Here is a 25,378-nt window from a genome sequence, read left to right on the forward strand (position 1 = left end):
CTGCTGACCTGCCGACCTTCTAGTCTGCAGTTCAGCGTCTTAACCACTGAGCCACCGCATAAGCGGGTGTGCAAATAAAAAAAAACCCGCACGTGCGCTCGCCCAATCACTCACATTCACTGACATACACTCTAGCCAATCCCTCCCCGTAGGCAACTCAGAGCCCCGCCCCTCGCAGCTTATCACAGAAAAGCGCTGGGATTCCCTGTTAGCCCCGCCCGCTTCCCCGTCTCCCGCTTCCATTCGAGTCCCCGCCCGCCTCTTTCAGCGGCGCCTCTGCGCCTTCTCGCGCGGCTTGAGCCCAGCGGCTCGCCGTAGCGCTGTTGCCACAGCGACGAGGCCTGGTCCTGAGCGGCGGCGCGGGGAAGCCCTGGGTGGCTGCTCGTTGAGGTGCCTGCGTGCCACCATGTCGTTCCGCGACCTCCGGAGTGAGTCGAGCCGCTTTCGTCTTGGGGGGAGTTATTCCAGTCTGTAGGGGGAAGGCGGGAAGGAGCCCGGACCGGCCGCCGCTGTAGTGGGGAAGGGGCTTCCTGCAGAGATGGGGGCTCCGTGCTGTTCTCGGACATACTTCAGGCGCACCGTGACCACCAAAGCCGGGCGTCGTCGTCGTCGTTGTTGTTATTATTATTATTACTCTCATCTTTGTAAGGAGTCCGGGCAGCATAAATCCCCCCCCCCCCATTTTTGTATCCTTACAACCACCCTGTGAGGCAAGACGGTCAAAAGATGGTCTCAGGTACACTGAACGCTTGTGGGTAGGATTAGTGCTATGAAAAGGGTAGCGATGCCACAATCACGTTATTTTTCCCAAACGCGCCCCATTATAACTGGCTTGAAAGACCTGGCGCGTTGGCCAAAGAAGAATGTGTACGTTTTATTCGTCGAGGGGGAAAAAAACCAAGACTTGCAGGACATCCGAGGCACAAGCAGTTAGATCAAGGGGCATGGGGAGAGCCAAGCATCCAAAAACATTATGATGTATGTTAGGGCCGAGCAGGGACCCCTGGTCCAACTTGGAAGCCGCTCCGTGGCTTCGGAGGTGGGCCCGATGCGGCTTGGGCTGATTCGGGGCGCCCCCGACCTGCCTCAGCCCCGAAGAGGGATTCGGCCATCCGAATCCCGCTTCAGGGCCCCCCCCCCAACGCCCCTGCACAACCCCCCGGCTCCTTACCTGGGCGACTGCCTCCGCCGCTTCCGCTGTCGCCACCTCCGCTACTGCCGCTATTGCCGCCGTTGCCGCCATCGCTGCTGCCGGCTCCTGAGCCCTGGACGTGCACCAGCTCTTGCTGCATGGAGTCACCGTTGTAAAAAGAGCTGGCGTGTGTCCAGGGCTCAGGAGTGGGCAGTGGCGGTGATGGCGGCAGTGGAGGCAGCCCCCGCTGCCACCAGCTTCTGAGCCCTGGACACACCCCAGCCCTTTTCACAACGGTGACTCCATGCAACAAGAGCTGGTGCACGTCCAGGGCTCAGGAGCTGGCGGCGGCAATGGCGGCCACAGCGGGCAGCAGTGGTAACGAGTGCAGTGGCGGTGCGACTGCGGTGGCAGAGGCGATTGCAGCGACGGTGGTGACGTCGACTCCTGTGAGTCGGGTAAGGAGCTGGAGGCACTGGCGCGGCTGGGCTGGGGTGCTGAAGCTCGGAAGCGCACGTGACCCACTCCAGGTCGCTTTGTACCCCCTGCGCTTCGCCTCGGAAGGGGCCTGAAATGGCCCGAAGCAGCCCACTTCGATTCGGGCCTTGCGCCGAAGCGCTGCACAGCCCTAATGCATATAAATTAAGAACAGTGGTATCATATTTAGAGGGAGAAGCTGTGGCTAGGTATGCAAGCAACAGGGAAAGATTCACTATCAATTGAACAAATTTTATTTGGAAGGGAAAATATAAAAGATTTGAATGGGGTAGGTAACCCTTTTTTATACACCAGCTTAAACATTTCGGAAAAATTAATTAATCCTGGGAATATCCCCATTGCTTCCAATTTTGTTGCATCCAAATCTTGCTTATAAAGATAAACAAGAGCAATATACAAAGTGGAAACAGAAGGGGTTATATAGATAAGAGATTTCTATGAAAACAAAATTGCATTGGCTCGTACATTTGAGCCAGGCCTGAGCCCCAGAACCTGTTGCTGACCATGTTCTGGTGCTACAGAACATGTGCAGAGGACCTCTCCTTGGTGGTGCAGTGTTGCAGATGTCCTCCTCAAAACCCACGTTTGCTCTGAAGCCTTTGGCTTAACTCCCTAATCCTCTTCCCCAGCTTTAACCAAGCTTTAGTACAGCCTTCTAGATACGCCCACAGAACTTACTAGCCTGTAAAAATGGTTAGTAGTATGCTCAGACTAGTAGCCTTCATTTCCATATTGGTTGTAGAGCAGGGGTGCAGAACTGCGTGTCAGGTATTTATTTATTTATTTATTGCATTTCTATACCGCCCCATAGCTGAAGCTCTGTGGGTGGTTTACAGAAGTTAAAACATTAAATACAATATAAAAAGTTTAAAAGCGATTTACAAAAAAACACATAAAAGCACACATATATCTTTGCTGATCTACTGCAAATTGCCCAGAAATCTACCCACAGATCCAGATCTGTGTTTTGCCCACCCCTAGTTTATGGCTAGCCTTACTACACAACCGCATTTACCATATTTCCCTTCTGTCCCTTCTGCCAGCCCCGCCCCCCAACTTACATGTACCTTGTGGGCACAGTCCTGTGTTTTTGGCACGTTAAATTCTGCAAAATGCCTTGTACGTTGATGGTGATTTATCAGTTGCTGTTCTTAACTGCTGTTATTAATATAGAGCCATCAGTGTGCATGAAGTTTACCAGATAATATAAAAAGAATGACAGGTCCCTGCCACAAGGAGCTTATAAACTAAAATTCAACACAAGGGAACCAGCAGAAGGAGGGAAAGAAGATGGAGTGGGGGGTAAGCAGGAGAAGAATGTGTGTTGAATTACAACCTTTTTAGGTTTTATTTCAGTATGGGATGAAGTCTAAAGGGGATTGTTTCAAATACCGCAAGGAAAAGTTGGGTTTTTTGGAGAGATTTTGAAGGAGTGAATTGGCAGTATGAAGATGACTGGTGGACATGGAGGTAGTGCTTGAATTATAGGGGGAAAGCTAAGGGGGCCTTAATGAAACCCCAGACTCTCCTCCCCCTGAGTTTTATCCAAATCATGCTTTCCCTGGTAGACTTATTTATTTATTTATTTCTATACCGCCCAATAGCCGAAGCTCTCTGGGCGGTTCACAAAAATTAAAACCAAACAACACACAATAAAACAATTTAAAATATGTAGAACATTAAAACCACAATATAACAATACAACCACAATAAAACCTAGCAGCAGTGCAAGAGTTTAAAATACAGATTTAAAACAGCAAAGATAAAAATTTAGAAAGCTAAAATGCCTGGGAAAATAAAAAGGTCTTCACCTGGCGCCAAAAGGAATACAATGTAGGCGCCAGGCGAACCTCACTAGGGAGCTCATTCCAGAGCCGGGGTGCCACAGCAGAAAAAGCCCTCCTCCTAGTAGCCACCTGCCTCACTTCCTTTGGCAGGGGCTCACGGAGAAGGGCCGCTGAGGATGATCTTAAGGTCCGGGCAGGCGCACATGGGAGGAGGCGATCCTTCAGGTAACCTGGCCCCAAGCCGTTAAGGGCTTTGAATGTTAACACCAGCGCTTTGAATCGGGCCCGGAAATGGACTGGCAGCCAGTGCAGCTGGAAAAGTACTGGCGTAATATGAACTCGCAGGCCAGTCCCTGTTAACAATGTTGCTGCCCTATTTTGGACCAGCTGAAGTTTCCGGACCGTTTTCAAAGGCAGCCCCATGTATAAATATAGTAGGTAAAAGGGCCAACACAAAAAGTAAAGCAAGTAAAGTTCCTCTTGTAATTTACGCACTCCATGGAGGCAGTTCCAGGCATAATAACAGGTACCCATAATAATTTATCACCCATGTCTTAAGATGTGCATCAAAAATCCTGGTGTAATTCCCTTTTGTTTTTTAAAAAATTGTCCTCTATGCGCAGCCTAGTTCAGTTTATTCTACTAATATCCATGACCATGAGTGCTGCAGTGACTAATTCCGCGTCAAATTTTCCCAATTGCCAAAAGATAAACACCACCTTCCTGGTTAATGAACTGCAGAAAGCACCAATTAGTTTTCATTTGCCAGCACTTCATGCTCTGAAGCATAGTGTGCAGAATCTGCAGCGCCCTGAAGCACTCCAGTTGCAAATCCTCTGCCAATATGCGCATGTGAGGTCAATGAACCCCATTGGAATCAATCCTGTTTGCAGGTTTCCTGCCTGAGGCTCTGCTTGCAGTGGCAGTTGTCATAGGTCAGCCATGATAGAGAATCAAGGAAGTGTTATGCACAGCAAAATGCAACTATTTAAGAAGGAATTTCAGGGCTTGGCAAAGATCAGGTTCTGGGGACCAAGTGAGCCAGGAGCAGGTGCACGCTCAAACCAGATTCAGAATAGGGAATAGGCGCTTAGGCAGGCAATTCCGTCACCCAAAAGGCAAGTCCCTTTGAGTGAGGAGCAAACAATGAGGTGAGGGCTGTATTTTTGTTGTTCAGTCGTTCAGTCGTGTCCGACTCTTCGTGACCCCATGGACCATAGCACGCCAGGCCTTCCTGTCCTCCGCTCTCTCCCGGAGCGTGCTCAAGTTCATATTCATTGCATCCGTGATGCTATCTAGCCATCTCATCCTCTGCCGTCCCCTTCTCCTTTTGCCTTCAGTCTTTCCCAGCATCAGGGTCTTTTCCAGGGAGTTTTCTCTTCGCATTAGGTGGCCAAAATATTTGAGCTTCAGCTTCATTATCTGTCCTTCCAATGAGCACTCAGGGTTGATTTCCTTTAGGATGGACTGATTTGACCTCCTTGCAGTCCAGGGGACTCGTAAGGGTCTTCTCCAGCACCACAGTTCGAAAGCATCAATTCTTCGGCGCTCAGCCTTCCTTATAGTCCAGCTCTCACAGCCATACATTACTACTGGGAAAACCATAGCTTTGATTAGATGGACCTTTATCGGCAAGGTGATGTCTCTGCTTCTTACTATGCTGTCTAGGTTGGCCATAGCTTTCCTCCCAAGGAGCAAGCGTCTTTTAATTTCATGGCTCCAGTCACCGTCTGCGGTGATCTTGGAGCCCAAGAAAGTAAAATCTGTCACTGCTTCCATTTCTTCCCCTTCTATATGCCAGGAAGTGATAGGGCCAGATGACATGATCTTAGTTTTTTTAATGTTGAGTTTCAAACCAGCTTTTGCACTCTCCTCTTTCACCCTCAACAAGAGGCTCTTGAGATCCTCTTCGCTTTCTGCCATTAGGGTGGTATCGTCTGCATATCGGAGGTTGTTGATAATTCTCCCGGCAATCTTAATTCCGACCTCTGATTCATCCAACCCGGTGTTTCTCATGATGTACTCTGCATATAAGTTAAATAAGCAGGGTGACAATATGCAGCCTTGTCGTACTCCTTTCCCAATTTTGAACCAATCGGTTGTTCCATGTCTGGTTCTTACTGTTGCTTCTTGTCCCTCGTACAGGTTTCTCAGGAGACAGGTAAGGTGATCTGGTACTCCCATCACTTTAAGAATTTGCCACAGTTTGTTGTGATCCACACAATCAAAGGCTTTAGCGTAGTCAATGAAGCAGAAATAGACGTTTTTCTGGAATTCTCTTGCTTTCTCCATGATGCAGCGAATGTTGGCGATTTGATCTCTAGTTCCTCTGCCTCTTCGAAACCCAGCTTGTACTTCCGGTAGTTCTCGGTTCGCATACTGCTGAAGCCTAGCTTGTAGGATTTTGAGCATCACCTTGCTGGCATGTGAAATGAGCGCAATTGTGCGGTAGTTTGAACACTCTTTGGCGTTGCCCTTCTTTGGAATTGGAATGTAAACTGACCTTTTCCAGTCTTGTGGCCACTGTTGAGTGTTCCAGATTTGTTGGCATATTGAATGCAGCACTTTAACAGCATCATCTTTTAGGATTTTAAATAGCTTGGCTGGAATACTGTCATCTCCGCTAGCTTTGTTGTTACTAATGCTTCCTAAGGCCCACTTGACTTCACTCTCTAGGATGTCCGGCTCAAGTTCAGTGACCGCACTATCATGGCTATCAGGGACATTCAGATCTTTCCTGTATAGTTCTTCTGTGTATTCTTGCCACCTCTTCTTAATCTCATCTGCTTCTGTTAGGTCCCTGCCTTCTTTGTCCTTTATCATGCCCATCTTTGCACAAAACGTTCCCTTGAGATCTCCAATTTTCTTGAAGAGATCTGTAGTCTTTCCCATTCTGTTGTTTTCCTCGATTTCTTTGCATTGTTCATTTAAGAAGGCCTTCTTGTCTCTCCTTGCTATTCTCTGGAACTCTGCATTCAGTTGGGTATATCTTCCCCTTTCTCCTTTGCTTTTCGCTTCCTTTCTTTCGTGAGCTACTTGTAAAGCCTCATCAGACAGCCACTTGGCTTTCTTGCATTTCTTTTTCTTTGGGACGGATTTCGTTGCTGCCTCCTAAACAATGTTACGGACCTCCGTCCATAGTTCCTCAGGCACTCTGTCTATCAGGTCTAATCCCTGAAATCTATTCCTCACCTCCACTGTATATTCATCAGGGATATGATTTAGGTCATACCTGAAAGGTTTAGTGGTTTTCCCGACGTTCTTCAATTTAAGCCGAAATTTTGCAAGAAGCAGCTCATGATCTGAGCCACAGTCAGCTCCAGGTCTTGTTTTGACGGACTGTATGGAGCTTCTCCATCTTTGGCTGCAAAGGACATAATCAATCTGATTTCGATATTGACCATCTGGTGACGTCCATGTGTAGAGTCGCCTCTTGTGCTGTTGGAAAAGAGTGTTTGCTATGATCAGCATGTTCTCTTGGCAAAACTCTATTAGCTTTTGTCCTGCTTCATTTTGTACACCAAGGCCATGCCTGCCTGTTATCCCGGTGATTTCTTGACTTCCTACTTTAGCATTCCAATCCCCTATGATGAAGAGGACATCTGTTTTTGGTGTTAGTTCTAGAAGGTGTTGTAGGTAGAACCTCGGTTCTATGAAGAACCGAGGTTGATCGGTTCTTCATAGAACCGATCAACCTCAGCTTCGTCGGCCTCAGTGGTTGGGGCATAGACTTGAATTACTGTGATGTTGAATGGTTTGCCTTGGATTCGTACTGAGATCATTCTATCATTTTTAAGATTGTACCCCAGTACTGCTTTTCCCACCCTTTTATTGACTATGAGTGCTACTCCATTTCTTCTAAGGGATTCTTGCCCACAATAGTAGATACGATGGTCACCTGAATTAAATTCGCCCATTCCTGTCCATTTTAGTTTGCTGATTCCCAAGATGTCGATGTTCAATCTTGCCATCTCATGTTTGACCACCTCCAGCTTACCTTGATTCATTGATCTGACATTCCAGGTTCCTAAACAATATTGTTCTTTACAGCATCGGATTTTCTTTTCACCGCCAGACACATCCACAGCTGAGTGTCCTTTCGGCTTTGGCCCAGCCGCTTCACTCTTTCTGGTGCTACTTGGAAATACCCTCTGCTCTTCCCCAGTAACATATTGGACACCTTCCGACCTGAGGGGCTCATCTTCCGGCGTCATCTCTTTTAGCCTTGTGATATGTTCCATGGGGTTTTCTTGGCAAGAATACTGGAGTGGGTTGCCATTTCCTTCTCCAGTGGACCACATTTTGTCAGAACTCTCTGCCATGACCTGTCCGTCTTGGGTGGCCCTGCACGGCATAGCTTATGGCTTCACTGAGTTACGCAAGCCCCTTCGCCACAACAAGGCAGTGATCCATGAAGGGGGAGGGCTGTATAGGGCCTGGTAAATAAGTATTGGTCCTTGTGCACAGTTGAGTGAGTGTTCCAGCAAGCTAGACCTACAGCCTAGATAGCAGCCTTTGAGCACAAAGCTTATTCTTAACATGGAAACAGCATGAGAGGCACAGGACTCTGACAATTAAGAGCCCTGGTTTGAGATCCTGACACCATGTGGATGTTACTTCTGTGACTGTTGCAAATAAGTCAAAGATTGCATTCGGGCACATCCAGACTTTGGATTTGTGCTATGGCAGACCCAACAAATCTACTTCTGAGACACCAGTGCTTATGAGAGTCTTGGGCTGCAGTCCTCAGCACATTTATGTGGGAGTAAATTCTGTTGAACAATATCAAGGGGTGTTTGCACCTTACAATAAAACCAGGGTTCTGGAGAAACCCTGGTTTATTATTTTGAGCAGCATGCTTGTAAATCCTGCCTGATAACTCCTGCTGCAAGCAGAAGCGGCTAAACAAATCATGGACCAAAGTTCCATGATCTGTTTAGTGTGGTGTGTGAATCCAGACTTCTGGCTTATCTCTCCCCCAACAAGCCAGACAACCCAACAACAAACTTTGGGTTATTTCTCTGTTTTATTGGGGGAGACAAGCCAGAGGTCTAGGTTCACACATTACAGCAAACAAACCACAGACCAAAATCCATAGTTTAGCCACTCCTGTTTGTAGTGGGAGTGGCTGAGCAATGTGTGGAGGAACCCTGCCTTATCATGATGTGAGTACTAGCTCAATGGGACTTATTTCTAGACAAATAGAGGATTATACTGTTAGAAGAGCAAGAGAGAGAGAAATTGACTTAACATCTCTGGATCCACCTTTAATTGCAGCTTGAGGCCTATTTTGCGTGCGCTGTCTCTCTCTTTCTCTCTCTGCTATTGGATTACCTTTTCTTTGATGTTCTTGATTGTTCATTTCCCCCTCTCTTAAAAATGTAAAGAAAAAAAATGGCGGTGATGTGGCTATATGACCCACCTTAGGCCTCATATTGGGGTCACATCCCACCAGATCACCAGCTGAAGACCAATGTGTTCGATTATATGTGTGCATATATATTCTCCAATAGACCTTTATTGTATGTATTTGGGAAATAAGCAGCATTTAATTAAAGACTACTTTTTCTGTTAGAGGTAAGGCATGAGAACATTTTGAATCTGTATACATAAAAATTACATGTTTATTTCTAAAGATTTTACTGAAATGATGAGGGCTCTGGGCTATCCCCGGCTCATTTCGATGGAGAATTTTCGCACTCCAAACTTCATGCTGGTTTCAGAGATACTTCTTTGGCTGGTGAAAAGGTTGGTGCTTAACCTTCATTTCAAAGGAAATATCAAAACAAATGTGATAATGACACTTGTGAAATGCTTGAAACTTTAGAAAAGAGCTGCTTTAAGTATTCTGGAAGATCTCCAGTAACAAAAAATAACATGGGTTCTAATTTCTAAAATATGCTCAAAGTCTTTTTTTATATTGATATTTGATAATGAACTTAAATCCTTGGCTGTTCCTCAGTTTTAGCTGAAGCATATTCTTGGGATTAAAATCACCTTCCATGCTCTTCTTATATTTGAAATTAAACATCAGGGCAGCCACATGTCAGTGCACCAAAAGGCATTTCTGAAAACCCAAGTAAGATAGTTGGCTGGTAAAAAGGAATGGATTTAAGATCTTTAATATGATTGCTGTGGGGTGACTGGTCCAGCTGTACTTTGTAAGAAGGCATTTCATTAAAGACTGCTCAAGATGAATGGGATTCAGTTTTGGGTTTGTACCACCTAGAACTGCAAAGCATACCCAAGGGATTATTGGCTTTCTTTGCACTGGCGCCTTGTGATTTACTGTGCAGAACAATGATACCTGTAATAGGCTTTCTCAGTTCTGAAATTAAAATAGGCGGGGAGAGCAATCCTATGGCCCCTAGACAGCATCCGGGATTTCTCTGATTCCTGGATCCAAGGATTTCTCTGATTCCTGGATCCAAGGCTGGAGACAGCACTCCGTCCTTGGACCCAGGAGTCTGAGCTCCCCCCCCCCCTTCCCCCGTGGAAAGAATTTTGCCAGCTTCCCCTACAAGCTTGCAGATGCGATCTTGGAGAGGAGGCAGAGGTGAGAGGGGAGGGGACTGGGGAAGCGGGGATAGGAGCTTTCCCCAGCCTCTGTCCCTGTCCCTCCCCAATGCCTCAGCTACATGGGCGATAATGCCCCTCTAGCTAAAATGCAGAGGAGGGGGAGCACAGAGGCAAAGATCACTTTCACACTCCTCCCACTTTGCATAAGATGCCTGTCAACCTCCAGTTCAGAGGCTGATGGGCATCCGGATAGGATTGCACCCTTTAGGTGAACCTTCTGTCTCCTGTGCTTCAATAATAAGGATGGATGCTAACATTTGTAAAACCTGTCCCAAGTGTTACCTCCCTTAACAATCAGAACTGATGTGTGTTGTTTTTTGGGCAAGAAATCCAGTCACTTCCATCTCGGGTGATTTTCCTTGCATTGAGTAGAACCTTGTTTGTGAATTGATCTTTCAAAAGGAAAAGTGCTACAGGAATACATGTTTAGTGAAGCAGAGTGGGTTGAGAGTAGCAGGGTTGCCATCAAGCTGTTTTTAAATTTTATTATTTCCTCCCTGACAACCTGAGTCCTGTTACCTGCCCATAGTCTTTACAGAGGTTTCAGCGCTACTAATAACAGCCATTCTGAATCAGACCCACATCCTGTTTCCAACAGTGAATGATCAGGAGGCCCATATGAAAGGCATGAGAAAAATTGCTGGAGGTTCCGTTTACAATTCTTGGATATTTAGATAGAAGGAAGTCCTACAACTTACAGCATTCCCCAGCCAGCCATTTTCGGAAATAATGCTGGGAGCTGTAGAACTTTTCCTTTCTGAACTTAAGTAGGATTGAAGCCTTATTCTCCATGACAGAGCTTTCCAAACTTTTCATGTTGGTGACACACTTTTTAGACATGCATCATTTCGTGACACGGTAATTCAGTTTTACTAGCAAACCGGAGGTTAAACTAACCCGTTTCAAGAGATATGGACACATACATAAATTGTAATAACGAAATGTATGGGGATAGAACATATCTCATGAAAACCTTTCATTTATATTTTTTAAAATATATGATTTGTAAGATAATAACATACATTGTTGTCATTTATGAGTAACAGTAAGTAAATATGTGCAAGTTGAACAACACCAATAACTACTTACCATTTTAATGGGATGTATGAGGTTGATGGGATGAACACAGCTTTTCAATATTTGGTGGAATATTATTAGATAAAGACACTCACATTTCGTCATCAAGCATTTTTAAGCTTCCACGTTTCAGTGTCTTTAAGTTTGCCATCGCTGAAAAGGATACTTCACAAATGTATGTAGTAGAAAACTGCAGAAGAATTTTGAATGCTTTTTAAGCTATGTTTGGATGCATTTTTGAAATGCGAATCCAAAAGCTGTCTAAGTCACCCTGTTCATGCATCATTAACAGATTTCGATCATTTTTTATGTCGGCTAATTCTTCTTAGAATCATAGAATAGTAGGGTTGGAAGGGGCCTACAAGGCCATCAAGTCCACCCCCCTGCTCAATGCAGGAATCCAAGTCAGAGCATCTCTGACAGGTGGCTGTCCAGCCTCATCTTGAACGCCTCCAGTGTGGGAGAGCCCACTACATCCCTAGGTAATTGGTTCCATTGTCGTATTGCTCTAACAGTCAGGAAGTTTTTCCAGATGTTCAGCCGGAATCTGGCTTCCTGTAACTTGAACCCATTATTCCGTGTCCTGCACTCTGGGATGATCGAGAAGAGATCCTGGCCTTTCTCTCTGTGACAACCTTTCAAGTACTTGAAGAGCGCTATCCTATCTCCCCTCAGTCTTCTCTTCTCAAGGCTAAACATGCCCAGTTCTTTCAGTCTGTCTTCATAGGGCTTTGTTTCCAGTCCCCTGATCATCTTTGTTGCCCTCCTCTGAACCCTCTCCAGTTTGTCTGCATCCTTCTTCAAGTGTGGTGCCCAGAACTGGACACAGTACTCCAGATGAGGCCTAACCAGTGCTGAGTAGAGGGGAACTAGTACTTCCTGGGATTTGGAAGCTATGCTTCTATTAATGCAGCCCAAAATAGCATTTGCCTTTTTTGCAGCGACATCAAATTGTTGGCTCGTATTCAGCTTGTGATAGACAACAATTCCAAGATCCTTCTCGCTTGTAGTGTTGTTGAGCCACGTATCCCCCATCTTGTAACTGTGCCTTTGGTTTCTTTTTCCTAGGTGCAGAACCTGGCATTTATCCCTGTTAAATCTCATTCTGTTGTTTTCTGCCCAGCGTTCAAGTCTATCAAGATCACTTTGAATTTTGTTTCTGTCTTCCAAAGTATTAGCTATCCCTCCCAATTTTGTGTCATCTGCAAATTTGATCAGCATTCCCTGCACCTCCTCCTCCAAGTCATTAATAAAAATGTTGAAGAGCACTGGGCCCAGGACAGAGCCCTGCGGTACCCCACTCGTTACCTCTCCCCAGTTTGAGAAGGTCCCATTGATAAGCACTCTTTGAGTCTGATTCTGTAGCCAACTGGATCCACCGGATCGTTGTTTCATCTAGCCCACTTTGAGCTAGTTTGCTCATCAGGATATCATGGGGCACTCTGTCGAAAGCTTTGCTGAAGTCGAGGTATATTAGGTCTACAGCATTCCCACAGTCCACAAGGGAGGTGACCTGATCAAAAAATGAGATCAGATTAGTCTGGCAGGACTTGTTCTTGACAAATCCATGTTGGCTTCGAGTAATCACTGCATTGTTTTCAAGGTGCTTCCAGATGGATTGCTTTATCATCTGCTCCAGAATTTTCCCAGGGATTGATGTCAGACTGACTGGTCTGTAGTTCCGAGGTTCCTCCTTTTTGCCCTTTTTGAAAATAGGGACAATATTAGCTCTCCTGCAGTCATCTGGCACTTCCCCTGTCCTCCATGATTTCTCAAAGAGAACAGACAGCGGTTCTGAGAGTTCTTCTGCCAGTTCCTTTATGACTCTAGGATGCAGTTCATCTGGCCCTGGAGATTTGAACTCATTCAAAGCAATTAGGTGTTCCTTGACCATATGCCTGTTGATCTCAAGCTGCAATCCTGCCCTTTCAGCCTGTATTTCGCCTTTGCCATGGGGGTCATAGACCCTGTTTTGGGAGAAGACTGAGCCAAAGTAGGAATTGAGCACCTCTGCCTTTTCTTTGTCATCTGTTATCGTTTTGCCATCCTTATTTAATAGCTGAACAACCATTTCTTTCCTCTGTCTTTTACTATGCATGTATCTGAAGAAAGCCTTTTTGTTGCTTTTCGCATCCCTTGCTAACCTCAGCTCGTTCTCAGCTTTAGCCTTTCTGACGCCATCCCTGCAATTCTGTGCTACCTGTCTGTACTCTTCCTTTGTTGCTTGGCCTTCTTTCCACTTCCTATATGTGTCCTTTTTTGTTTTCAGGTCATCTTTAAGCTTTTTGTGAAGCCACATTGGCTTCTTCTGTTGTCTTCCACCTTTTCTTTTTGTTGGAATTGTTTGTAATTGTGCCTTGAAAATTTCCTTTTTTAAAAGCTCCCATCCATCTTGGACTCCTTTTCTCATTAGCATTGCTTGCCATGGGACCTTACTGATCATTGTTCTGAGTTTATTAAAATCAGCTTTCCTAAAATCCAGGGTACGCGTTTGACTTTACTTGGCTTTTGCTTCCCTTAGAACCAAGAACTCAAGTACAACATGGTCGCTTTCCCCCAGAGTTCCTGTAACTGCTACTTTATCCACTAAGTCATCTCTGCTGGTTAGGATCAAGTCAAGGATAGCCGATCCTCTAGTTCCTTCCTCTACTTTCTGTAGGAGGAAGTTATCTGCCACACAAGTCAGGAATTTCTTGGGGGGGCCATGTTTTGCAGAATTTGTCTCCCAACAAATATCGGGGAAAGTGAAGTCCCCCATTACTACTACATCATGCTTCCTTAAAACATTGGCTATTTGCTTTTCAAAAGTTTCATCCTCGTCTTCTCCTTGATTGGGTGGCCGGTAGTAGACTCCGACCACCAGGTTCCTTTTATTCTTTGCTCCATTTATTTTGATCCAGATGCTCTTGATGGGGCTACCAAGCTCATCCTCCTGTATTTCTGTGCAGAGATATGTATTTTTCACATACAGTGCAACCCCACCTCCCTTTCTGTTCCTCCTGTTCTTTTCGAACAAGTTATATCCTTCAATTGCTATATTCCAGTCATGAGAGTCATCCCACCAAGTCTCAGTTATACCTATCAAGTCATAATTTCCCTCTTGTATTAAGAGTTCAAGTTCGTTTTGTTTGTTTCCCATACTCTGGGCATTAGTATATAGACATCGAAGACCATGTGCTTCATAGTCTGGCTTTCTTCCTACATGTGTCTGAAGACTATTATTGGGCGCTATTAGAGCTGTTCTCTCCGTTGCAGTGCATGAGCCTATGTCCATTGTTACCCCCAACTTTACATCTCCCTTCCCCGTAGGATTCAGTTTAAAGCCCTTCTGATGAAGTTCTTCATGCTGTGGCCAAACACATTCTTCCCAGCCTTTGTGAGGTGCAACCCGTCCCTTGCCAACAGCCCATCTTCCAGGAAGTATAGCCCGTGGTCCCAGAATCCAAATCTCTCTCGTCGGCACCACCTTCGTAGCCAGTCATTCACCCGGAGTATTTTTCGTTCCCTTTCTATCCCTCTTCTAACTACTGGAAGGATGGATGAGAAAACTATCTGGGCCCCAAAGTTCTTGAGTTTCCTTCCCAAAGCTTCAAAGTCTGACGTGATCTCTTCGTAGCTCCGCTTGGCGGTATCATTTGTTCCCACATGGATGAGAAGAAAGGGATACCTGTCAGTGGGCTTTATGAGTGCAGGCACCCTTTCAGTCACATCTCTAATCCATCCTCCCTGGAGACAACATACCTGGCGAGTCCACGGGTCTTCGCGACATACTTGGGTCCCGATCCCACGCAGCAAGGAGTCTCCCACTACTACCACTCTTCTCTTCTTCTTGTTGTAGGCTTGGGTTTCATCGCCTCTGTTTGACTGACCTTCAGCCTCTTGCTCACTCTCATGTAGGTTCCCCTGTGATTCTTCCTCTGCAGGCTGTCCTCCAGTCTCCTCCGCAAGTACCTGGAATCGGTTCCACAGCTCCACTGCTTCCAGTGGTGCAGAGTGGCTTCTAGTTCTTCTTCTCCTAACTGTCACCCTTTTCCAAGGAGTATCCTCTACTCCATTTCTCTTCACCTCAGCATTTCCCACTTCTGCCTCAACTTGCTGTTGCTCTTCAAACTTCTGGTCTTCCCTTTGCTGCTGTAGTTCTTCCCTTTGCTGCTGTAGTTCCCCCATTCTGTCCAAGAACTCTTTGTGTTCTCTTATTCCCTGGAGGGTCGACAGTTGCCGCTCTGGTCCACTTACTTTTTCTTCCAGCAGCGTGATCAACTTGCACTTGTTGCAGGTGTAGGCCATGTTGTCCTCAGGCAAGAAAACAAACATTGCACACACCTTGCAGGTCACCCCCACTGGAGAGTCTTGTCCTTCCATAGCCTCTTTTCCCTTTTTGTGTCTAGCTTTGTGATTGTTCTAGACTAGCCTGTGCCTGCTCCTCTACTCAGTAGAGGTTAAAAGCAGAGTCCCACTGGCGTGGAATTGTGTGTTACAAGACAAATAAATGAAAAAAAAAGTTAGTTAAAGAAGAAGAAGAAAAAATGTTAGCCCCCCCTGACCCCCCCTGCCGAACTCCCCCGGCCAACTCCCGCCTGCTGCCCCTGTCCGCTCGCTCTCTGGGAGCCCGCCTCCCTCCACAGTCCCCAGACCAGCTGGAGCAGCTTGCCCTGCCCTGCTCTGCTCTGCTTAGCCAGGAGGTGGGAAACAGACTGAAGCCTCCCGCCCACCCAGCTGCTGGGAGCACTCAGGCCACACACCCCCAACTCAGCTGGAGCTCTCAGAAGCACCCGGCGAGCCCACAGCCACTCAGAAGGATAAAGGGTAGCCCCCTGGGCCTCCCGCAGCCCACTCACCTCTCAGCCTCTGTCTCCTTTGTCTCCTTTGTCTCTTCTACCACTGCAGCTCCCCTGGTCAACTCCTGTTTGCTCCCCCCGTTTGCTCCCCCTGTTTGCTCCCTCTCTGGGAGCCTGCTTGTCTCCGTAGTCCCCGGACCAGCTGGAGCAGCTTGCTCTGCTCTGCTCAGCTGGGAGGCGGGAAACAGACCGAAGCCTTCCGCCCACTCAGCTGCTGGGAGTACTCAGGCCACACGCCCCCAATTCATTTGGAACTCTCAGAAGCACCCGGTGAGCTCATTCTTCTTCAATAAGTGAAAAGTTCCTCGTTTCAGTTGAAAGAAATGGATTTCTGATCCAATCATAGTCTTGGATTTCAACATTTGGGAAGTAATGATGAACTTTCTCTCTGAGCAATGTTAAATGGTCAACAATTAGCGAGCTGATATCACATTTTAGCTGGCACTCAGCAGTTTTGGAAAACATTTCAAAATTTCCTTCTTTCACTTTCCTTTTCCAAATTGCTATTTTGTCTCTCATAGCACAAATTTTATCTACTGCTGTTAAGTTATTTTCTCCTTTTCCTTGCATACTGGTGTTTATTTTATTCAAATGTTCAAATATGTCAGCAAGACATGCCAATTTTGTGCACCAAAGTTTGCTTTGAATTAGATTGCAGAATTCATTTTGCTGATTTTCCTCAAAAAGTTTAAGCATCATTTCCCTCAATTCATATACACGACAAAGCACTCATCCTCTTGAGAGCCAACAAACTTCTGTGTGTAGTAGAAGCTTTTTAAACCTTGCCCCCATGTCTTCACAAATATGAGCAAATAATCTTGATTGAAGAGGTCTAGTTTTAATGTAATTGACCATTTGAACCACTTTGTCCAAAACTTTTCTTAATTCATTTCCAATGGTTTGCGCGACTAGTGCTTCGCGATGTAAAAAGCAATGAGTAATTATAATATTTTCATTCTCTTTCTTTGCTAAAGCTATAAAACCTTTTGTTGAACCAACCATTGAGGGTGCGCCATCTGTGCATATTCCTACACAATTTAATCATTGCAAATTATTTTCCTTCATGAAGCAATCTAAATTTTTAAATATATCTTCACCTCTAGTTCTCATTGGAAGTTCTAGACAACACAAGAATTGCTCAATAATTCTGTCAGTATGAATGAAACGTATAAAAACCAATAATTGTGCTAACCCACTAACATCAGTTGCTTCATCTAATTGCAATGTAAAGATCATACTATCATCTTGAAAAAATCCTTCATTTGCTGCTTAATGTCATCAGACATGTCTTGAATACGTCTTCCGATTGTGTTATCTGCCAAAGGGATTTTATTAACTTCTATCTCATTGTTCGAACAATAGCACAGCAAGATTCCTTTATGATGGTTTCAGCAATAGCGTGTGGGTCCTTGTTTCTGGCAATTATTTGAACAACCAAGTAACTTGCCTTTGCAGCTTTCTCTGATGTCTTCATTCTCTTTGTGAATGATGCAGACTGCTTCTTTATAGATTTTGAAAGCTCAATAAAGTATTGCGGGTGCAAAGGGGGGAGAAATGGCGAGACGACACCAATAGAGTTGGGATAAAACTGGGCCACATTTATTGACATATTACAATCTGCGAAGGAAGCACCGGCGGGTGCATAGAAAAACAAGTAATCATGACAGGTATTGAGTGAGGCATTCGTCATCTGAGGCGTGGTGTCCACCGTAGCCACCCTGCAGATCAATCCACCCAATTCTGGGCTGGGAGACCTTCCCCTGTCACCCCCCCTCAAGCCACAGAACCCGAGTGGGTGAGGAGGGTCAGCCTCAGAGGTAAGCCGTATCTCCCAACTCGGGGCCACAAAACCCGGAGCTGAAAGCCTCGGGCCTTACCAGTCACCTGAAACGGTGCCCACGAATGCTCACCTGTCCTCTCCCCCAGTGGAGTGCCCGCCTGGAACCATCATTACCGTTATGTGACCAGATGAGAATAGCAATTGGATGATACCAATCAGCCTATGTTACTCCCTATCCCGCCTGCAGTATGAAGTAGGCAAAAAACCCATAGCCCGGCCAATCTGGCTAAGAGCAAAAATTCCTACTTGGCCCCTAATTGGGCAACCAGTACAACCCACACTGCATGTTGGGCGGGAGGGAGGGAGGGAGCCAGAAAAGCAGGAATGAAAGAGGAGAGGGGGCGGCATGGCCTAAATATCGGCCAGCTCACCCCCGCCCCACCGGGGCATTGAAAGTGAGGGCCAATGGCCTTAGACCTCGTCCCACCCTTCCCCCCCCGCAACATCCCCCCCTGCGGCCAGGCAAGCTGGACGCGGGGTGAGGGGACTTCTACTGGTTTTTCTGACAAATGACAGTGTTTTGAGGTAAAACGACGCTTTAATTTATTTGGTACCATACTTTCATTTGCAAGTATATCCCCACAAACTAAACACTGGGGACAAGGATTGTTTTCATTACCAGAAAATGTGAACCCCAGTTTCATATAATCTTTACTGTATAAACGAGGTTTGGAAATTTTTCCTTTACACTTCTTATGTACTAATACAGACCGTTCAACAGTTGATTCTTGTGTAGTTTCCTCTATAGCGGCTACATTTTGTTCATTGCAAACATCATCTTCACCAGCTTTCCTTTTCTTAATTAGAAACGTATCCATTTTACGGGTAATTCAACTGCAATTTAATGAATAAATCTATGCGAATTTATTTCTAGGTTTTAGCTTTAACTAAATATGAAAATAACAGGACTGCTTTTAGCGCTTATCTTTCTCTGTTTTTTTTCTTATGAAAATAACAGCACCTGCGCTCCACTCCCACAGTGATAAAGTGAGATAAAGATAGGAATCAGGACCAGGAGAAAATGTGAAAAATAAACAAAATTAACTAAAGTATTTACAATATGTATTAGGACACATAGGCCCAGGTAGGAGCTCAGCTGCAGAAACACATGAAGTAGAGAAGCAAAAGTCCCACAAAAATGGTGTAAATATATATGTCTCACTACAAGGCTATATTGCTGTAAATATTTGCAATGCCTATGTCCAGAGTCCAGTTCCAGCACTCTCACCGGTGGTACACTGCCGGTGGGTGGTTAATCCACAATTACAGCAGAGTGAAAATAAAAATAAATGGCAGAAATCAAATTATAAGTGCCACGTGGTGGGTGGCTTGCTGTTTGCTGCATTGGGTTTGGGAGGGTGGCCTCCCTTCAGCCAGCAGCAGGTGGGTTGACTGGGTGACAGCCTGCGGCTGCGCTCGCCCGGGTGCTTGGGAGCACACTGATTCTGAGGCTTCTGGCCTCCACTGAGCTCCGTTCCGACTGGCCAAGATGGCGGACGGCCTGCTTGGTGCAGTCCCAGTCAGCGTTTCCACCCATGTGCTACTCTGGCCTGGCCGCACAGCAGCGCGGTGCAGAAGTCTGCGAAGGGCGCGCTCGAAATCTCGCAGGGCTGGTGGCCGCTGCCACTTCTCCGCGCTGGCATCAGCCAAGCTCTGTTCCCAGGGCAGCGCCTCCCCTCCCCTCTCTTCACCCTGCACCTCTACCTCGCCATACTGCTCCAACACCACCAGTTACGTGCCACATGATCCTAAAGCAGCTAAGCCTTAGCTGCTTTAACATTAGCTGCTTTAGGACGTTCCGGAGGAGGGGCCAAGGGAAGCAATCGTGAGTAAGGGAGCTCCGTGGTGCCCTTCCGCACAATTTTCTGCATTTCGCGCGACACACCTACACGCTGCTGCCGACACAGTAATGTGTCGCGGCACACAGTTTGGAAAGCTCTGCTCCATGAGGTTCCCTGAGCCTTGTTTTTTATTATTGTTTGAAATGAAGTTGCCTTATCTTGAGTCAGAAAATTGGCCCCTCCAGCCCAGAACTGTCCATTCTGACAGCCAGATTCTCCAGAGTCTCAAGCAGAGAGGAGAGATTATATTATCTAGAGGTAACACTGACTGAACCTGAGACATTCCCTACGCAATTAATGTGCTCTGCCACAGAGTTTTGGACACTCCTTGTAGTACAACATAGCTATCTGAACAAGCCCATGGCCACCTAAGCCATTAGCCACTACCACAGCCTGTGGCAATGAATTCCATAATTGTGCATAACTGTGCATTGTGTGAAGAAATGTTTTTTTTTTTCTTGGTCCTGAACCTATCACCAGTCAGTTTCATTGGGCCTCTGAGTTCTAGTTTAAGGAGTTAAGGTAAAAAATTTCTGTGTATCCACAGCCTTCACATCAGAAGCATATGTCAAAATGGTAATGAATATAAATCATTAGAAACTTACTGAAAGCTTAGTTTTGAGCTTTGGACTTCTATCTGGGGGATCCAGGTTCAAACCCTTGCTCAGCAAAGAAGAGAAAGCAGAGAGTAGGAATAAATGGTAAATTCTCCCAATGGAGGGAAGTGAGTAGTGGGGTCCCACAGGGAGCTGTATTAGGACCAATGCATTTCAACCTGTTCATAAATGTTCTGGAATTAGGAGTGAGCATTGAAGTGGCCAAGTTTGCCGATGACACCAAACTGTTTAGGGTGGTTAAAAGAAAAAGGGATTGTGAAGGGCTCCAAAAGGATCTCTCCAAACTGGGAGAATGGGCTTCTAAATGGCAAATGTGGTTCACTGTAAGCAAGTGTAAAGTGATGCACGTTGGGGCAAAAAATCCCAACTTCAAGTATAACCTGATGGGATCTGAGCTAGTGGTGAGTGACCAAGAAAGAGATCTTGAGGTTGTGGTGGACAGCTCAATGAAGGTGTCAACCCAGTGTGCAGCTACTGTAAAAAAAGGGCAAACTCCATGTTAGGCATGATTAGAAAAGGGATTGAGAATAAAAGTGCCAATATCATACTGTCCTTATACAAATCTGTGGTGTGACCAGACTTGGAATACTGTGTACAGTTCTGGTCACTGTACCTAAAAGAAGATATTGTAGCACTGGAAAAGGTGCAGAAAAGGGCAACTAAAATGGTCAAGGGGTTGGAGGACATCCCCCCCCAATGAGGGAAGGTTACAACAGCTGGGCTTGTTTAGCTTGGAAAAAAGGTGGATGAGGGGAGACATGATAGAGTTTTACAAAATTATGCATTATATAGAGCATGTGGATAGGGAGATGTTTTTCTCCCTCTCTCAAAATACTAGAACCTGGGGTCATCTTATGAAGCTGACTGGTGGGAGATTCAGGACAGATAAAAGGAAGGACTTCTTCACACAGTGCATAGTTAAACTGTGGAACTCGCTACCACAGGAAGTAGTGATGGCCACCAGTTTGGATGGCTTTAAAAGGGAGTTACACAAATTCCTGGAGGAAAAGGCTATCAATGGCTACTAGTCTGGATGGCTATGTGCTACCTCCAGTACCAGAGGCAGTGAGCCTATGTACACCAGTTGCTGGGGAAGATGGGTGGGAGAGTGCTGTTGAGCTCGTGTCCTGCTTGTAAGTTCCTGGTCGACAGCTGGTTGGCCACTGTGTGAACAGAATGCTGGACTAGATGGACCCTTGGTCTGATCCAGCATGGCTCTTCTTATGTTCTTAATATATACAAATTTAATATCAACATTTAAGTTCATACCCACTTTTCAAATTTGCATTAAATTGGTGTTGGAGGCATTGCAGGGGACTCACCTGGGATGGGGTCTCATGGTGGCACCACCAGGCTATAGCAAACCCTCCTGGGACTGATGCATCCTGCTCCTTTGCTGATGGCTTTCTGGGGGCAAGTTAGGAAAGGGTATTTGTACTGCCCTCTGAGCAGTTGCATTGGGAATTGTTGTTTCTTACTGCTGGCTGTATTGTGGCTCTTACTGTTGCTTCTTGTTGACTGATTATGTTGATTATTTAAAAGTTTTTAAAGTGTGTCTGTTATACTGCAAGCCATTTTGAAGGGCTTGTGTACAAATGGAGGGATATAAACATTTCAATATAATAAATACATCTTCCAGCAGCATACATCTACAGCTCTTTCTTTTTGCAGATATGAGCCTCAGACTGATATCCCTTCAGATGTTGAGACGGAGCAGGACCGGGTTTTTTTCATTAAGGCTGTTGCTCAATTTATGGTGAGTTGGTTTATTTTAAGGTTCATCATGTGGGGGTGTGACCAACAGGTCCCCCCCCCTGATTTTTGCCAGGATTTTATTGACTGATTTTTTATTTTCATGATGATTGACTTTAGAATGAAAACAATTTAACAACAGGTTAAAGCAGCCATCTAAAAATACACAGATAGAATAGAGAGAAAAAGAGAAAGAAAAATGAACATATGATTTAAAATCAAGAATTGATTGGGTCTCATGTGGCCAGAGTAGAGCAGAGCATCATGCTAGGAAAGAGTTGGTCACACCCCCACATGTAGCTGTGATCATGCGAACCTGGCCATAGAGTAGCACAGCACAATATTCAAAACTAAAAGGTGTCATTAAGGATGCTCAGGCAGTGCTTGTCCTGTCTGACCTGACTAGGAGGTGAGAATGCTTCCGTATTGGGCCATTTTTCCCACCAGGGTTTTTTTCCCCATGAGTGTACCAATTCAAAGATACCCTCACGGTTATTTGGCTGGGGGGTAACTTGACAGGCAGGCATTTTCATGTTTCCCTTGGATGCAGGGAACATCCATCTTTAATCAAGCAGGAAGCACATATGTTCTATGGCTCCTTTGCCTCTGCAGCAGTTCCAGAGCCTTAAAAACATTCCTGGCAGTTCTCAGGCTATGTCTTCTGGAACAAAACAGATTCTTGAGTCAAGGTGTTGGGGTAATGCCAGATGAATCTATAGCATATGCTACGCATGCCAGAGACCCAGGGCCTCTGGAGCTCTTCTGTACCATTAGCTTTCAAAGTGACCTTTGAGGGAAAGCCATCGGGAGCTGGGGAGCATCCCATTTAAGACAGCCCATCCCAAAATTATGTGGATGAACAGGTTATTGTTTGTCCAAAAGGGGAAAGGGTAGAACTTGACAATGAGTGTGCAGGAGGACATAACAGGTTGCTTAAAGAGGTGATAGAGCCATAGGCAAAAACATCTGGAGAAGGTTACAACATGTAGGTGTTTATGCTAGAAGCCTCTGAGCCAAGATGGCGAACTGTGGGAAGCAGGATGCTGGACTAGGTGGACTTCAGTAGAACGTCTAATGTTCTTAAGACTCTTGGTTTAGGACTACTGACATAGGTAGACAACATAAACAATAAGAATGTAGTGGTGCTCAGCTATGTTACTGAGACGTGCAATTTTTTTTTAAAAAAATGCATTTAGTGGAGGCTTGTAATACCAATGAAAATTCAAATTGTCTTTGAAGGAGAGCTGGAATTATGCATATTTTGATTTAAAAAAACAACAGTAAAAACAGTCTAATGACATGTTGCCCAGGAGTGGCTTATATATTGCAGGGAACCCTGACCTCATTGTCTAGGGAACTGCCCTCTCTCAACTCTGCCTCAGATTTCAGGGCAGGAGCCATTGAGAAACCCAGCTTGCCTCTTTCTGTGTAGCTCTGTCAATTCATCTGCTTAGACCCACACTGGCTTCAGTGTCTTAGTCACACTGTTTTGTGGCAGAGAGAGAGAACTTCAGAGCTGGCTTTTATACACATGTTCAGTCAGTGGAGTTGTACATGGGTGGCACCATTGCTATCCTGGCCAATCCAGCCAACCTTTTGACTACTTTCTTGGACTGGTTGTTTAAGAACACATTTTTAAAAAATCCATCCCATCTCAGAAAGTGGCATGGGGAGGCCCCATATCTAAAAGGACAGGCTATTTGCTATAGAGCAGTGTGGAAAAAAATGAAGAAGAGAGGGGAATCTTAAACACATATATAAGGAAAATTTCTTAATATAAATGGATTGCTCAACACATTTCAATAAATGTCATAATCAGAGGTGACAATTTAAAGCTCTCATCTATCTAAGAGTTTAATTCACATGGTATGTTCACACTCCATGGGAATCAGGCAGCATAACTACATGATGGCTACACGGGTTAGCATCTTAAGCACTGGTCATCGTTTCTTCTTGCAAATGGTTGTGCTGATCAGTAACACGATCTGTGGATGGCCACTGCTTTTGTAGATTGTCAGTTCTTTTCATTGCCACATTTCTAGTGGCTCTGTGCATTGGTCTATAAAAAGCTAATTGGCTAATTAAACTTTTGGTTTAATTCACCTGCTTGCCGTTTGGTTTGTGCGGGTTGTTTTGTAACTTCTCTTCCCCCTTGAACACTAAGATATTTGAATGAAATTTGGTATGTACATTTACGACGCAATTCTACATGTCTGGTTTGAATACTAACTCAGTCCCTGGTGGGCGGCTGGGGGAGAGGAAAATGCACAGTACATTATTATGTGACCTTGAAGTTTGAGATATCTGAATGAAGGTTGATGTGCACATTCAGAACATTTCAGATCTGAACACCAGCTCGAGTCCTGCACCCATTTTCAAAGGAGCCGGGAAAGAAGAAAAGCATACTGTAATTTGATAGCCATAGTTCAGTGATAGAACACATGCTTTGCATGCTGAACTTCCCAAGTTAGATCCCTAGCATCTCTGCTGGGCTAGAAAGAACCATGCCTGAAACGGTCAGGCCCAGCTTTCTGTCACCCCCTGGCAAGTTGACACAGATAACTGATTACAACAGAACTCTTTATTTCAGTAGATCAGATTACATAGCTCAAACTTTCCAGAGTTCGTGGCAGCACTTAGATGGTTATGGCCCCAGTAAAACAGATAGCATAAGCAAGAGACTACTGGCACATTGCTTCATTCAAGAGAAAGTTCCAAGGCTAAAATCCGTACAGATCAAAACCGGCATTAGATTCCAAGTCGGGATCTCTGCAGTACAGATATCAAGGCAGACAAAAGTCCAAAAGTCACAATAAATCGAGGCATGAAACATTCTGGGCAATCAAAGACAAATGTATGTGATTCAAGGCAAACAAAAGTTCACAAATAGTAAAGGCAGACAAGAGTCCAAGTTCAGTCAATTCAAGGCAGACATGAGTTTACGAAACGTCTAGGCAAGAAAGCATTTTGGGCAAATGCAGACACTGTTTCCAGCAAAAGCTCCATAGTGTCTGCATCGGCTTAAATACAGGGGAGGAGCTGTTAAAGTCCCTCTTCTGACAGTCCATCCTGACGGGAATCTAGCCAGTAAATGATCACTACATCTGAGGGGGTGTCTCTGTTACACCTTTTTCAGTTGACGTCTCCACCTGTGTGACACCCTTGAAAGCCCCTCCCTTGCAGAGTCCTCCTCCTGCTCAGTTCCCCCAGAAGATTTCTCTGGTTGTAAGTCATAGCCCTGATTCAAGACCATATCTTGCAGCTGTGGCTCGTAGAGACTATCAGCCTCCTTTGGCCTGCAATCAGATGGGAAGCCAGACAGAGCTGGGCTCTCAGCCCTGAACCTCCCATGACTGGACTGGGTTTTAAATCATTCCACTCCAAGTCTGAATCAGATTCTGATTCTAAAACTGTAGG

General features: G+C 45.4%; 1 protein-coding gene across 2 annotated transcripts in view; it reads left to right on the forward strand.

Annotated features, from left to right (window-relative positions):
• The first annotated feature begins 325 nt into the window (after positions 1-325).
• IFT38 (intraflagellar transport 38) overlaps positions 326-25,378 on the forward strand; it is a 132,140-nt gene continuing 107,087 nt past the window's right edge. The window contains exons 1-3 of one of the 2 annotated variants that reach the window (XM_084818805.1): positions 326-428; positions 9,054-9,165; positions 21,881-21,965. In XM_084818805.1, coding sequence (XP_084674931.1) covers positions 407-428; positions 9,054-9,165; positions 21,881-21,965 — 219 coding nt within the window. In that variant the 5' untranslated portion in view covers positions 326-406. Of the gene's footprint in view, positions 737-9,053; positions 9,166-21,880; positions 21,966-25,378 lie in introns of both variants that reach the window. The other variant, XM_084818806.1, reaches the window with a different exon arrangement.

Source organism: Heloderma suspectum, chromosome 12, assembly GCF_057233095.1.
Source record: "Heloderma suspectum isolate Gila_16-S chromosome 12, 16-S_ref, whole genome shotgun sequence".
NCBI classification, from domain to species: Eukaryota; Metazoa; Chordata; class Lepidosauria; order Squamata; family Helodermatidae; genus Heloderma; species Heloderma suspectum.